This window comes from Sceloporus occidentalis, unplaced genomic scaffold, assembly GCF_023333645.1.
Source record: "Sceloporus occidentalis isolate IW3139 unplaced genomic scaffold, rSceOcc1.0.p SCAF_1, whole genome shotgun sequence".
In the NCBI taxonomy this organism is placed as follows: Eukaryota; Metazoa; Chordata; class Lepidosauria; order Squamata; family Phrynosomatidae; genus Sceloporus; species Sceloporus occidentalis.
In genome coordinates this window covers 25,398,748-25,415,470 of record NW_028316981.1, presented here as the reverse complement: position 1 = coordinate 25,415,470, position 16,723 = coordinate 25,398,748, and the positions used below count along the sequence as shown (strand labels likewise).

Here is a 16,723-nt window from a genome sequence, read left to right as displayed (position 1 = left end):
GTTAAATGAAGCTATGTTTGGTGCAGTATGTGTCCAAATCTAGAGCCAAGGTTTCTTTAAAAATTCACCGTACTCTGTCTGCAAAATGGCTTGGGCAGAACAGAGACCGAGCTTTCAAAGGAGGTTACTTTCTTGTTGCTAGTGGAGAAGTAAATGTTACTGCATTTCTTTTACTGCTTTTGTTTCCAGTCCCCTTATGGCCAAGAAAGGGTATGGCCTCTTATCTGCATTGACCCTCCCTCAGGACCAGCTACTTTAAGCAAATATCTCAAGCAAGATGCAGACCTGTGACTCTAATGCTGTCTCTTTTCTTCCCCTGAATGTTTTTTTTTAAATGACGAAATCAGCACAATGTATTTTGTACCTTTTAGTTTCCCAATAAAGGAATCAACAACAATTGAATCTGGGATTTTGTTCTATGATCAACACCTATCCCTGCTTTCGTTTTTCCTTTTTTGGTACGCAATGTGTATGCCTATACACAAAAGTAATAATAAAGAAGCTTGGTCAATATATGGTGTACTGGAAGAGTTGCACAGGAAGGCTTTATACACATCTGTAAGGGAAAGAACTGAAGAAGCCTCTCATGTAGCTCAGAGAAAAGGTCCCCATCTTCTTTCTTTCTTTCTTTCTTTCTTTCTTTCTTTTTTGTGCCCAAGTCTACTGCTTAAAAGATAGAATAGCTCATAGAAAGGAAAGCTAAAATAGTTTGGAAAGAAATCCTTGTTGAAAAGAACTTGATCAGAAGAACAAACAAAATTACTGACTCTTAGCCAGAAAAAAAAAATCCTCCTTGCCTCTCTCAAATAAATTGAGAACAGGCACTCAGATTCAGAGACCTGGAGAAAGATGCTGCACAAATACCAAATGATTCTCTTTGAGGTAAGCAAAGACTGTCCTAGCTTTACCTCATTTTAAAAGAACAGATTTCCAAAATGGTGGTATAAGCAGACCTGCCAAGTAATAGCATCTGCCAAATGGCTCCCTCCTTGGCTTTTCATACTCATAAAAAGGCATAGATAGGTATCCACACAGCTGCCTCTGCCCCCATTTCTCACTCCCTCCTTGGGCCACTGCAAACCACATCTGTCTGTTTTTTTACAAAGAGGCAGGTGTGGCTTTTTAGGAATGTTATTTGGCATCTAAACCAAATATGATTTAGGCAAATGAAGAAACAGCTTCCCAATAAGCTTCGGGAGCATGATTTTTTATTTTTATTTTTAGCTGAATTGTTTTCACAGTAATGTGTGGGGGCTCTAGAAGCTGCAAAATAGACCCCCATGTGATGACATAATTCCTACTCCTGGAATGGAACTGCAAAAGATGAACTGTGCAAGCTGACTAGAGACTTGTAATCAAGCACAAGGGAATCTCCACAAGCTGGGGATGGGCTAATCAAACCAAGGTTTTTGATCCATAAAATAAATTATTCAGACCACAGGTATGTTGGGGAAAGGAAGATTACCTCCAAAAACACATACTCCAATGAATGCTTACTACACAAAGCTAGTAAGATGGAGTCTTCAGAACTAGTACAACCTCCAAGTACTACATTCAGGATTAGAAGGTAACCTTCCTGGGGTAAAAAAAAAGGCTCTAAGCAGCAGGAGATGCTAGAATTTTGACATACCAGAATCTTGCAAGAAGGGGACAGTGTACACCCCCACTTGAAAATCTTCCCACATACAGAAAATTAACACTTTAGGGAGATAGGCTGAGCGTTGTCTCCTCTTTCCATAATGGGTCTGTCTTCTGAATGCAGAAAATTTGTAATACGATGAAACACTGAAAAATAATGGCCACCACTACTACCGCTTGCACTTTGAAAAATGTATAGCCCAGAATTCTGCTACCTCAGTCCTTCACCCCGTGTTGTGTAAATTGTAAAGCAATCATTACTTTGGGCTACCCTAAAGTTCAAATTATTTTAAACAGTGAAGTGCTTGCAACTTATTTTAAAAACAACAGTGCAACACAGAAAACCTGAACACCACGGTGTAGAAACAGAAGTTTTATTAGCCAAAGACCCTAACAGAATGTCTATTAGTATTGTCAACCTAGGCCAGCGTAACTGCTGTGACTTCCGTCCAAAGTTTTCTGAGAACAACAACTTTAGAAGGATGTAGGATCTCCAGCACACTGTTTCCAATACTTTCACAGAACTATTGTTCCCAGTGTTCACTGGGGTGGCAAAACAAGCTTAGGTTTGCAAATGTGGAACAACAGTAGTCAATTCTTTAAATTCTGAAGATGCTAGCAAGCATATATTTATGAAAATTTAATGGGTTTAGGACAGAAACCTCTGCTGTGACAAATTTAGCTTCCCATTTGCAACACAGGACAAGAATCACACCAAGTCAACTCTATAACAAGGCCAAGCACCTCTTGTTTGTGCTGCTCCAAAAGCAGCACTTATAACTGAGACTGTTCAGACACATCCAATACATTCAAAAGCCCAATGCCCAGAGGCCAGACATACTAAAAAAGTCTGACAGCAAAAATGTTTAACAATTGCACTAAAAAGTATTATTTGCCAGTTATTACATCCCTAAGCTCTCCCATAGCCACAGGTTCATTTTTAACTTAACAGTGGAGAGTAAAACAGCAGTCAGCTGCAACATTACCCTTGGGAGGCAAATATATGTATGGAAGAGCATAGGACACTGGCTGGTAGAGAGGCACCAAGTCATGAGGAAGATTTTCCAGAGATGCTCCCTGCTTCTTATAGCATAAAGTTGGCACAAATAGAAGGGGGCATTTGCCCTCACTTGAGGCATTCTTGTCGCCTTCTCAATAAGATCTGCGTATTTGAGACAAACATCCACCGCCTGCCATCACTTGGTAGCCTGTTATGTTAACTGAAATGTTTTCTCATGAGGCTATATCAGAGAAAACACACATTTTCTTCAATTCTCCCTTTCCATGGACTTGGAAAGCTTCTCCAGCTGGCATATAAGCTCTAGCCCAAGCCAGTTATTAGCTAGTGCAGAGCAACAAACAAGAGCCAGTGACTAGTAGATGACAGGATGCCACGGAGGCTTTTAGAGAAGAGAAGCAACACTGGAGAGCAGCAACTGCTGTTGCATCTTTCAACAAATGACTGTGGGGAAAGTATGAGAAGAGGAAAGCTTCTGAACCCAGTTCTAGAGAAGGTGTTAAGGATGAGAAGGGATCACATTCTAACAGCCCTTGGGCAAGATGTGTACATGAATCAATAGATATTTATATTTCATAGTAAGTATATAAAATATGATCAAAATAAATCCAAGTAGACTTACAGATTGAAAAAAGAAAAGAAAATCACAGTACAGCAATATCCCTAGTGCCCCACATCCCAGATGTACACTCTATCATGTTTACAAAAGCGCTGTAGAAAAGTGTCCCAAAAGAAAGCCAGTGTTCTGCTCTGTACTCCTCTCAATGGAGACCAACTCCAGTATCTTTAAACATAGTTTTATAACCCAGCAGTTGACCAGTTCTGCATAATTTTCCTCAGCTGCTGGCTACAGCCTCGGCGCCAACAGCTCAGTGACTGAAAACATGGACATCCTCCCCAAGCTCAACAGGCCTGAAGGTGATCTTATCCTTCTCACACAATGGCTCCACCACAGTGAAGGAACTCAAGCAACACTGTGAGAATGAGGCAGTGGTTCAATTCTAATAACAGGGGACAGATTCACTCTAAGGATCTTCTGCGCTCTCCTCCTCAATTCATCATCAGAAGAGCTATTCACCTTGATGGCCTGGAATTTCAGCAGGTTTAGTGTCTTCGAAGTCAGTTCTACTTGACTGGGAGATGGAACAGAACTGGATTCTGGATTCCTGCATGACGATTCTTTTCTCTCCTCAACTCTTTTCCTTTTCTGCCCAACCGTCTCTTGATGGCTGCCCCCTCCTCTCCGTTCTGTTTTGTCCACTAATGGCTCTTTAGGTCTGGCAGTTCCTGAGCTACAGCTCTGGGAAGTGCTTCCAGAAAGTCTGCCATTCAGGATTCCAGATGCTTTGCAAGCATTGCTTTCCCTTAGCACCCCACCCTTTGGCCCTTTCATAAGGCTCACAGTCAGAGCAGCAGAATCTGGTACTTTCTTTATTATATGCCTATAGTCTTTCGGGTCCAATTGGCTGGGTGATATTTTAGTGGCGTTTAGTGCTGCAGACTGTCTGGATGCGCTAGATGCCTTGAGGAGCTTAAGGTCTGAAGGAGAGATCCCAAGGTGTCCTTGTTTACATTTTGACTCCAGGCAGGATGCTGTGGCTTTTAAAGGGACCAAGGCTTCCAGAACAACAGACAACCTCATGGCTGGGTACACACCAGGATACATGCTAGCAGGGAAACCCACTGCTGAGTCTTTTGATGTACCCGAACGTGTCCGTTTCAGTGAGTTCAACAGAAGGTTTGTAGAATTACTGCTCTTGGATAATGGCTTAGCAGATTCTTTAGAAGAACTTAGTGTAATACCTGACAAGGGACCAGATACTTTTGCCATTGTTGTCATGTTTCTGACAGGAGTCTTAGCAGACTCTGAAATAGAGGCAGCTGTTTTGGAAGTGTCCTGGGCACTGCCTTTTGTTTGGCTGGGCATCTTGGCTGTGCATGAGCTGTATCCATACACGTCTTTACTCCTTAGAATAGTGGGCTGGTAGCCTTCTTCCCTGAGCCCTTGAAGAAAAGCTACTAGCTGGGTCTCTGTGTCAGACAGGTCCTTAGACATAGGGTTGAACACTCTGAGAGCTTCTTCCAAGGCTTTCTGTCCTGCAGAGGAGATCCTTGACCAGGAATGGACAGCTTTTTCTTCCACATTGTCCACCTCAACATTCATGGCATTAGGCTGGCAGGAGCTTCTAACAGGTCCAAGCCACTTGGAAGTCAACACAGGTCACCTCAAATAAAAAGGGGGAAAAGCAGTTAACTTACAGCCCAAGAAACATCACTTCTTTTAAGTGAAGACTCTTTAGGTGTCATTTAGTATGACAGAGTCATCATGCAGTATGACCTTTGTATTTGAAAATAATCTGAAAACACTATCAACCATTTTTAACATGGAGCAAAAATTTTGAAAATACAGCACCAGTCATTTATCTCCATCACTAGATTCTACTTTGGTTTTGGTCGTAATTCAAAGTGCTGGTTTTGTTTTATGCAGCTCTACATAATTTAGAAGTGTCCCCCCCCACACACACACACATCTATCTTAAGACCTTCTACAAAAGCCCTCCAAATGCAAAGATTGAAATGTGGCAAAGGGTAACAGGGCCTTTTGGGTGGTGACTATTCAAGCTACAGAATGCTTTCTCTAGGAAGCTTGCCTTCTGATGCCTCCCTCAGACTTCTTTGTCCTTCCTAGTCTTTTGCAATCTTGTTGTTTTAATCCCTGTAGCATTGTTGGTGCTTTCAGTTCCTGTACTAACTGTTTTTAGCTTCTGAGATTAGTATTGTGCTTTACTATGCTGCTACATGTACACTTGGGGAAAGACTGGATTTCAGATTTATTGTTGAATTTTTATTGTAATGTTGTATTTTTCACTGATTTTAAACATACTCGGGCGACTTATTTTATAAGCAGATCTAAACATATAACACAGGTCTAAAATCACAATTGTTGAAAACTTTGTTGGCCTATATACACACAGCAACATGTTGTCTAAGACAAAGTCATCTGAGTTTCAGAAAAACCCAAATCTAAACAAGGAAGGAGAATCTTGAAGCTAGTTGCCCCTCCTTCCCCTAAGATGTGTCCTACTAAATCTTGGTTCATATTTTGTTTATAGGTGATGGCACCTGAGTATTAGTCGACCTCATGTATAAGTCAAGAGCATGTTTGGGAGCCAAAATTATGAATTTTGATCTAACCTGTGGATAAGTCAAAGATAAAACTTAGGGGCATGTAGCAAACGATGTAAGGAATGAAGCAAAGGAAGACAATGGCAAAGAACTTACAACACATAACTGTTTGTGTTCACATTAAAGGAGAGAATAGCTGGGAAGTCCGTGCTCCCAGGACAGATTACACTCTTGCCTTTTACCAGGAGATGGTTCCATGGGGGGGGGGGGGGGAGAGTTAAAATACAGTACTTATTTTGATCCCTAGATGTCAACTCAGGTTTTCTTTGGTTCAATTTTTTGACTAAAATTTCTAGAGTAACACATGAGTATACACAGCAGTGCTCTCTCGACAGTTAATGTCCCCGTGTAGACTCTGTCATCATGTTATTGTTCTCTGATGAGATCAAAACCATGGTGTAGTGGTCTGAATACTGGACTAGGCCAGTGAGAGACCAGGGTTCGAACCCCCCACTGGTCCATGGAAACCTATTGGGTGACCTTGGGCAAAACACACTCTACTCTCTCAGTCTCAGAGGAAGGTAAAGGTAAACCCTCAATGAACAAATTCTGCCAAGAAACATCTGTAACAGATTCACCTTACAGTCATCATGGAGTTAGAAATGACTTGAAGGCACTCAACAACAATGAGGTCAGCTTGTGAGTAGTCCTGTGAAATTTATGAGTCTAATTTTTCCTCATTATAATGCATGCACAAAATGCTTAGTAACATATTCATGGCATCTCAGGCCAAACTGTAAAGGAGATCAACTGAATGCCTTTCTGACAATATTTTAGACTTCTTATTCCATGAAATAAGGAATGCCATTATGTTGATTAAAAAGTTTATGACACAGGAGCAGATAGGCCACAACATACAACAAATCCTTATGGGGCAAATATAGCAGAAGTCTTTCAACAACAACTTGTTCCCAATAATCCAAAAGGGGGGAGAGCTAAGCAAAGATTTCAGGAACCTAAAGAAGGCTATGGATTAGCATCACCATGCAGATTAGAGTTAAGTGTGGCATAGGGAATAGGGATGCAGAATAGGTTAATGACATGGGAATTGTAGAAACTCAGCATGGCAAGTTGAATAGTGAGGAAAACACTACAGGGCAAGGACACTGATGCACAACATGTGCCCAATCTTTAATTGAACTTCCTTCCTGTGTTTCTAAATGACACATCTAACCACAATTGAAATACTAGCTTGTCCACATGTAAGTGGCAACCTACTTTATGTTGAACATACCAGCTCTGTAATATATACAAGTCTTTGTAAACAACTTAGAAACACATACTACATATTGTAACAGCAATCTGGTGCAAAATATGTTTAACACAGGTGTAAAGTGGCTATCTATTTCAGCATCTTTTGCTTTTCTTCAAAGCCCTCTACAATCTTTTCCCCAACTTTTCTCTGTCCTCATATCTAAAGATAACCCTTTGTTGCTGTTGTGTACCTTCAAGCTGTTTCTGACTTATGGTGACCCTCAGCCAAACTTATCACCGGGTTTTCTGTGGTTGAGAGTATGTGACTCATCCAAGGTCACCCAGTGGGTTTCCATGGCTAAGCCAGGAGTCAAACCCCCATCTCCGGAGTCCAAGTCCTATGATGAAACCACTATACCATGCTGGTTCTCAACATAATCCTACTTGTGACTTCTGTTTCTTCCAACTCTTTATTCAAACCTTCTCATCTCACTTGGTATGCCTTGTGAGTGGAATTCTTTACCAAAACACTTACAGGAAATCATCTCCATTTAAATATTTCCTCAAAGCCTACCTTTTATGTCAAGCTGTTGGTATAATCCAGAGAGGGAATCCATGGTCTTCCTGATGTCTTTGAACTGCAACTCCCATCATCCTTCACTATTATTTAGGCTGTCTAGGACTCATGGAACTTGCAGTCCAACAACATCTTGACATCTTGGTTCCTTGCCTACTCCTGGTTAAATCCCACAGCCCTCTACACCAGGATGATGAACATTTGGACCTCCAGATGCTTTTGGACTGCAACTCTCAGCATTCCTCACTACTGGATGTGCTGGCCAGAAGTGGGCAAAGCACAACCTTCCAAATGCTTTTGGAGTGCAGCTGCCACCAACCCTAGTGAGCACAGTCAATGGTGTGGAATGCTGGGGAATGCAGCCCAGCAACATCTGGAGGACTGTGATCTTCACTCCACCCTAACTAAATAAAACCTAAGTATGATCCACTTTACTCTTTTATTGTTTTTCCTACTGTCACAATTCTGATTCTTGCTTTACCTTACCTTGCAAACCATAAAGTACAATGATAGCACTACATTAAAGATGTATACTGTTTAATTTCCAACAAAGAAATTTAATTATGTGAGTTATCCTTGAATTTCTGATTACAAGTTACAAAGAACTATTCAATACCTTAGTTAATACACAATGCCAGGAACAGGTAAAGCCCACATCGAGTTTAAAAATCAGTGCTAAGAAGAATAAGTAAAACCGAATGTACTAATCCGCAAAAAGTGTATTTAAAATGGAAAATTTGTGTTAAAGGGGCCAATGCTTTACATAGATGAGATGGAGTTAATATATGCAAAGATGTGTGATCTCTCTTTATGATATGAAAGGATAAGTGTATATCAAATTAAGATCTTACTATGGAACACAGCTGGGTAGATAACAAAGGGGCAGATAAAGTGACAGAGTTCCTGAGGGGCCTTGATTTGATCTGAGTGAGACTTGAGGCCTAGAGACTATTTATTTTTCTGAATATAAGAAATATGCAGGGTCAGCAATGTCAAGAAAAAGTAGGTCACACCAGTGTGGATTAACTTTATTAGTTTCCTATGCAATAACAGCAAGAAATTTTGAAGGTTTGGGAAATGGATCCATCTGTCATACCAAACTCAAAATTTTCAACTATATTTTCATTGCAATTAATGCATCTGATTTCACCACTTTATGTGGACTAGGAGATATGATCTAAAGTGGAGCCACTAGCAGAGCTATTAATTCATCCTTAGAATTGCAAGGGATTTCAAATGGTCAAATTGGGAGAGAAAGCAGAGAACATCTATGTGAGATGGAAATGAGATTCACAGAGAGAGTACTAAGCAGTGTTCATGAACTCAAGGGGCTCTAGAACAAGACAGGAAAAGTTCTTGTGATTCTGTTAGTTAATGGGAAATCTGGTATCTTGAATGGTCACACAAGAGGGGACAAGGGAAAGAAATTAACTTTTAAAAAATCAATAAACACGAAAGCAACTGTAGCTTACACATTGCTTACTGATATTGGCTTCACAAAGCATAGTTTGAAGTACTATCACAATGAAGATGGGACTATCAACCCCTCTCGTTAAAAATGAATTGGGAGAGACAAGATGGAGGAAACCTAAATATATAATACCCAGTTTGGGCTTCATGTAGTAGTGATGTCTCTACTGGTCACCAAAACTCAAATTAGACATGAGCAATTTGGATTTGGAAACATAATTTTGATTACATTGTGCCAGACCTTAAGATTTTTTTTTTAAAAAAAATAATACATTTAAATGAAGTACATTATTCAGAGGTATATGATTTTATAAATTACACTGTAGAGAATATCTGACCTCACAAAGTTAAATAAGCAGAACTTTCTTAAACTTTGTGGAGTTAAATACTCTGCATAACGACATAAAGTAGAGGGGAGAAGGAGTGAGGGTAAAAGAAACCAGCAGCATCTTTGCAACAGATTTATTTTATCCTTCTCTGAGGAAATCTGTTTTGTTGTATGTGCAGTTGTAAGGACTTTTGTATTAATACCTGTAAGTGTAACATGAAAACATTATCTCTGTTCATCTGTGTAAATGTATCCCAACTATTTCTTTCCAATCTTCTTTTGAATGTTGTTTTGTTCTGGAACAAGACCTGTACAGTCAGAAATAGTATGCCACTTACATAATTCTTAAGTAGAGGAGGTGTGCATACTTGCTAGGGATGTGACATCCACATTACCATCATTATACAGTATTTTAAAACAAAGAGTTTTAAAAGGGTCTGCTTCAATTTGGAGACCCAACATCACCTTATTATTTTGGTGGCAGTCATAATAAGCAGAGTGTGCATTTCACATCAACGTCACATAAATTTTGGTGGCAGCTCCAGGATCTGAGAATCCGGTTGCTGAGAGTGTGCTTGGGTTATAGCGTAGGGTTGCCATAATTGTCCACTTTTACCAGGGACAAAATGTGGAACAAATTCGAGACCAAACTGTAGGACAACTGCAGGGCAAAACTCAGCCCAAAATGTAGGACATTGAATAAAAATGGTGGACCTTAAATGTCCTACATTTTGGGCTGAGTTTTGTCCTGCAGTTGTCCTACAGTTTGTCTCGATTTTGTCCTACATTTTGTCCCTGGTAAAAGTGGACAATAGGGTTCTGAGTGTGAACTTCCAGAAGGCCAAAATTTATTTGGACTTTAAAGTGGAAAGTTCAATAGTTTAAAATCTAAGTGTTTGGGTCAGTGGAATAATCTCTGAGGTAAATGTGAAGGGTATCTTGTAGGAGATTATTCGGATTCTGACACGCTAGAAAATACCTAGTCTCTGAGGTAAATTGCTGAGGTAATTGCAGGAGACTAGAAGGGAAAAGAGAAAAAGCACACTTAGGACATTAACTTTAAGAGTGATTTCTGAGGTAAAAATTTGGAGTAAAGTAGGAAATCCCTAAGTGGCTGTTAAGAACAAGTAGCACCTCCATACCCAGTTGAGGCACAGATAATTGGAAGTATTTCCTGAGGTAAAAGTTTTAGGGTAATTGTTGGGAAATACTCAAAACATGCCTCCTAAGAAAGACAAGCCTTCAGTGGTGCCAGAAATAGTTGGAAAAGAGGAGATCAGGGAAGAAATGGTGGCTAGTCTTGATACTTCCATTTCTGAACCTCAAGAAAGTTTAGAAATTTGGAAAAATCAAACATGAATTGGCCAGAGTAGAAAAGGAGAAAGAACTTGAAATGGCTAAAAGAAAGAAATTGAAATGAAAAGAATAAAGTTAAAACAGGCTGAACTTGGAAAGGATGAACGAGAGAGGGAATTGGAAAGAGAAAAAATGGATTATCAGTTGAGATTGAGGCAAATGGGGAGCCAATATCTCAGGTACAAACTGTTACTGAGGTAAGTAGGATGCCTCAGATAGACACAAAGAGATTCCTCAGGTATTACAAAGGAGATAATATTGGCTCTTCCTTCACTAATTGCGAAAGAACTTGTGAGGAGTTAAAAATAAAAGGTGAAGAAAGGATGAGTTATATAAGATCACAAATTTGTGGAGGATTAACAGAGATTCATGCAGAAATGAGAACAGATGAGGCACAAGAAGTAAAGTCAGGTATACAATCACCTTATTGTATAAAATCAGTTAAGCCTGCAGAGAAAGATTAGAATCCAGAGCCTACAGTTACTATGGAAACGACAGTTGATAGAGTAACTGATTCTGTTACCTGACAGTCACCAAAACCTTGCTTATGTGTTTCTACTACACCCCAATAACTTAGTTCAGAAGAACATAGAGAAGCGATAAAAAATAAATGAAACTTGTGTTTGGGGTTATAGGGACTCAGGTTCAGAAGTGTGTATAATTAAAACCATACTTAGTAGAACCGCAATACATGTGCCCAAATGAGACCATGACATTAAAAGCTTTAGGTGGGCCTGCTTTTACAGTTACAGTTGCCCAGTTAAACGCTTCCTTCAGGAGACACAAGTTACAGTGGATATTTGCAGCATATGATGATATTCCAGTACCATGTCTCATTGGAAACGACTTAGATACACACCTCAGATATGCCTTAGTTGTTACTAGACAACAGGAAACAGAAAACGCTTCAGAACAAGTTAAGCAAATACCTAAAGAGGGGGAAAAAAGAGATGTGGTCACAAAAGATGATGTTAATGTGGCATATACATTAGGAAAAGAAATGCCTGAGGTGATCAAAGTTGGAAAAGTCCCAGAATTTAGTCAGGAACAGGAGGAAGATGAAAGTTTAAAACCTTTGTTTGCATTAGCTGAAGGAGCCGATTTAGAGTTAAATGAGGAACACTTTCACAGATTCAAGGTCATACAAAACAATTTATACAGACACACCTTGAAATGCAAACATAACACACACACACACACACACACACACAAAATTCATAGACAATTAGTTGTTCCTCAGACGTATAGAGCCAAAATACTAGAAATAGCTCATGCTAGCTCATCCAGAGGTCACCTGGGAACAAAGAGAACTACTCAAAGAATATCCCTGAACTTTTATTGGCCATGGGAAAAGATATTAAACACTTTTGTAAGTCTTGTGACACTTGCCAAAAAGTGGGCATAGACAAATATAAAAGACTAAAGCTAAGCTTTGTCCTTTGCCAATAATATCACAACCATTTCAAAGAATAGGCATAGATATTATCGGACCGTTACCACAAGCAACGCAGAGAGGAATTGAATATATCCATACCATAGTACAAGATATCCAAAAGCAGTAGCTTTATGAAATATAGAAACCATCACAGTAGTCAATGCCTTAATGAACATCTTTTGTAGAATAGGATTTCCCAGTGAAATAATATCAGATTTGGGAAGTTCTTTCACTTCTAAGATAATGAAAAAACTGTGGGAAGTCTGTGGCATTAAACACTTGACTAAAATGGCTTATCACCCTGAAAGTACAGTGCGCCCGCACCATACGTGGGCGCGCCATACACGGCCTTGAGCATACGCGCTCAAGCTGTGGCACGCGCGCACGGGGCGGAGCATCCCATTCAATTGAATGGGCGTGCGTGCCCGTTGTGCCCCGCGCGCGCCCGAGCCCCATTGTTTCCAATGGGGCTTGAGCATAGGCAGAATTCGCCTTACGCGGAGGGATCCGGAACGGATCCCCCGCGTAAGGCGAGGACGGACTGTAATGGGCATGTGGAAAAATTTAATGGGACTTTAGGCCCGGTACACACCGCTAGTAAGCGGTGTCCTGACAGTGATAGGAGGGCTCAGGACCGCACACCAACCGCATGGTCCCGAGCCCTACTACATGCGGGCGGTGCCATAATTGCGCAGCACCACCCACACGGGGGCCGTGTTTATGACATGTGGGCTTCTGAGCGCCGACACGTCTTCTAGAGGAAGTGCTGTCATAGGGCTGCAGACGGCGCAAAAAAGGGGCCACTCTAGGTGGTTCCTTTTTGCTGCACAGCAGTATCACGCCATTTGGTTGCTGCAGTAATGCTTCGCAGAAAAAAGGGGTGGCGTTTCTCCATCCTTCTGTCTCGGCCCTTAGTTAAAATGATTAAAACCTATACAGCTGAAAATAGAAATGATAGGGACAACAAGCTGCAACATCTGCTATTTGCTTATAGAGAAATACCACATGAAAGCCTTGGATTCAGTCCATTTGAATGAATGTCTGGATGCAAAGTAAGAGGACCTCTAGATCTTGTTTGACAGGAGTGAGAAAATCTAGATGGAAGAGAACTTGAAGATGCTGTGATTTATGTACAGAACATAATGACATCTTTAAATAAAGCTGTACAATGTGCAGGAGAGAATCTAAAGACAGCTCAAAGTAAACAGAAGACCTGTTATGATAAAAAGGCGAAGATTAGATTTTTCTTTCCTGGAGACGACATTTGATTCTTTGACCAACAAGAGGAAATAAGCTGCAGTATGTACGGACAGGTCCAGTTATAATATCTGAGAAGATCAACAATGTGAATTATATAGTGGACTTGGGAAGCGACATGGGTTGTTTCATGTAAATATGTTAAAACCCTTTTATAGAAGGGAAAAGTTAGTGTTATATGCTGTTAAAGGAACTGGTGAAGAAAAAATTACCATTCCGCCGTGCGCCGGAAGAAACAATGGTGTGTGTGTCCGTGGCACGTGCGTGCCACCGCACTACACCACTGCGAGCACGAGCCCCATTACTTGTAATGGGGATTGAGCATATGCACTATTTCTTTTTCACAGGGGGGCGGAACGGATCCCCGCGTAAAAGGAGGGCATGCTGTACATATGTACAAAAATATTGGGAAAAAGTGATAATAGAAATAGAAAGTATTATGAATATAAAAGCAGATAGAAGTCAGAATATAGTATTATTATCATTATATATCAGAGAGAAATGGCAAAAAGAAGAAAAAGATTTGGTAACAAATTTGATTACAGCAACGAGATTAATTATAGCAAGATGTTGGAAAATGAAAATAATTGGAGAATTGGAGGAATGGTATAAAGAGGTATGGAAATTAGCGATTAATGATAAAGTGACATACAAATTGAAAGTAAAAAAGGGATTATGGAAAAGAAGTGGTTTTGATGGAATTTGGAAAGAATTTATTGAGAAAGTATTGAGAAAAGAAGAGAACTTGTAAAAAAAAAGTTCGCAGCTCTCTTACTGCCTGTGCTGTACTCTCCCCTGACTGTGAAAATTCGTGCGCCGTTACGTTGTTCATCTCTAGGACACTCACCCACTCAAAATGGCTGCCCAGCTCCTTCTCTCTTTCTCCTCTCTGTAGCAGGAACTGGTCTGAAAGGGCTCTGGGAAGAGTTATATAGAGCTAGTCTGCTAGCTCCACCCCCTGGTAGCTCACAGATGTGACTCACAGAAGCTCCACCCCCTCAGCAACAAGCACACTCTCCACTCAAAATGGCCACCCAGCTCCTTCTCCTCTCTGTGTTCGGAACTAGTCTGAAAGGGTTCTGGGAGGAGTTATACAGAGCTAGTCTGCTAGCTCCACCCCCTAGTGGCTCACAGATGTGACTCATGGAAGCTCCACCCCCTCAGCAACAGCACTCTCCACTCAAAATGGCCACCCAGCTCCTTCTCTCCTTCTCCTCTCTGTGGCAGGAACTGGTCTGAAAGGGCTCTCGGAGGAGTTATATAGAGCTAGTCTGCTAGCTCCACCCCCTAGTGGCTCACAGATGTGACTCACAGAAGGACTCCCAGGTTGGATAATACTTAACAACTTAAGGTGTTGGGGTAGAGCAGAGGGCAGATACAAGCAGCATTGTGGCTAATGATGCAAATGGACTCAAGGTGAAAAGACGCTCAGCTGTTGACATGGTCAAAGGCAAAAGAAAAGTCTGAAGCTCTACAATACATATTATAGGAATATGAAATGTGAGAAGCACGAAGCTGGAAAGCTAGACATAGCAAAACAGGAAATGGAATGTATAAATATTTCAATACTTAGGGTGAGTGAGCTAAAATGGACAGTGATGGGACATTTTGAGTCAGATAATTACACATGTTTTACTCAGGAAATGAAAATGTAAAAAGAAATGGGGTAGCCTGTATAGTGAGGAGAGATGTAGTAAAAGCATTCAAAGGATATAATGCAAAGTTTCACTGAATCATCTCAATAAGACTTCAGGGAAACCCATCCACATAATCTAAGTTTATGTTCTATCTACAGAGGCAGAAAAAGAAAGATTCCATGCTGGAGTCCAGAAGGAAATAGATCACACACCAAAACAGAACTTCTTGTTAATTACAGGCAACTGGGATGCAAAAATAGAGCATAATTATAGGAAAATTTGTTCTTCCCTCTGAGTTGTTCCCTCTCCAGAAGAACAGCTTGTAAAGCTCAATGAACTTGCAGAGATGGGCATATTAACTAATCATTTAAGAGAGGGAACTACAGAGCCTTCTAAAGATAAATGAATTCAGTGATTGACTACTGGAAGAAATAATGGGGAGTAGTAAATACTTTTGGATTTGCAGAATAGTTCAGATAGTCTTTTTAAGCAGTGTGTGATTTCTTAACCATTAATATCTGTTAGTGCATAAGTAAATTTCAACAGCAGTTCATTCACAGCAAAGCATCAGAAACAGAAAACCAGCCAACCATTCCCCACACACGTGTATCAGCCTAGTAAAAGATGAGACTGTGTCTTCATCTAAAGCAGGGGTAAGCAACCTTTTTGAGTCGGGGGCCGGGTTGCTGTCCCTCAGACAACTGGGGGGCCGAAGCCGGAGGGTGGAGCTTCCACCCTCCAGGGGCGGAGCCTCCACCCTCCGGGGGCGGAGCCGCACATGGGGGTGGAGCTTCCACCCTCTGGGGCGGAGCCACATGCCAGGGCGGAGCTTCCACTATCTGGGGGTGGAGCCACATGTCAAGGGCGGAGTTTCCACCCTCCAGGGGCGGAGCCGCATAATATTTGCATGAAGCTACTAGGGCCAGCAATGCCATAACACAGGAAAAACGCATGCACACTGTCTCAACCCACAAAAGAGCAAGCAAGTCCATGTGGGGGGATTTTACAAAGAGAATACCAAAGGAGAACAACAACAATAATAAGAGCAATATTTGCAAGAATGGAAGCGACTAGGCAAGGCCACAAAACAGCAAAAAATGCATGCCACTGTCTCAACCCACAAAAGAACAAGCAAGTCCATGTGGGGGGATTTTACAAAGAGAATACCAAAGGAGAACAACAACAATAATAAGAGCAATATTTGCAAGAATGGAAGCGACTAGGCAAAGCCACAAAAGAACAACAACAATAATAAGAGCAATATTTGCAAGAATGGAAGCGACTAGGCAAGGCCACAAAACAGCAAAAAATGCATGCCACTGTCTCAACCCACAAAAGAGCAAGCAAGTCCATGTGGAGGGATTTTGCAAAGAGAATACCAAAGGAGAACAACAACAATAATAAGAGCAATATTTGCAAGAATGGAAGCGACTAGGCAAGGCCACAAAACAGCAAAAAATGCATGCCACTGTCTCAACCCACTTTCTTTCTCTCCCTTCCTCCCTCCCTATCACTCCCACCTTCTCACCTTTTCTCTCTCTCTCTTCTCCTCTCCCTCCCTCCCTCTCCTCTCCCTCTCACCTTTTCTCTCTCTTTTCTCCCCTCCCTCCCACCCTCTCCCTCCCAC

General features: G+C 41.0%; 1 protein-coding gene across 10 annotated transcripts in view; it reads right to left on the bottom strand.

Moving 5' to 3' along the window:
- Positions 1–797: 797 nt before the first annotated feature.
- CCDC71 (coiled-coil domain containing 71) overlaps positions 798–16,723 on the bottom strand; it is a 37,962-nt gene continuing 22,036 nt past the window's right edge. For 3 of the 10 annotated variants that reach the window (XM_089518193.1, XM_089518203.1, XM_089518253.1), the window contains exon 2: positions 798–4,881. In XM_089518193.1, coding sequence (XP_089374319.1) covers positions 3,621–4,820 — 1,200 coding nt within the window. In that variant the 5' untranslated portion in view covers positions 4,821–4,881 and the 3' untranslated portion in view covers positions 798–3,620. Of the gene's footprint in view, positions 4,882–7,610; positions 7,865–8,229; positions 9,038–9,614; positions 9,720–9,749; positions 9,771–11,190; positions 11,587–11,626; positions 11,678–14,306; positions 14,492–16,723 lie in introns of those variants that run through there. The other 7 variants (XM_089518212.1, XM_089518272.1, XM_089518222.1 and 4 more) reach the window with 7 other exon arrangements.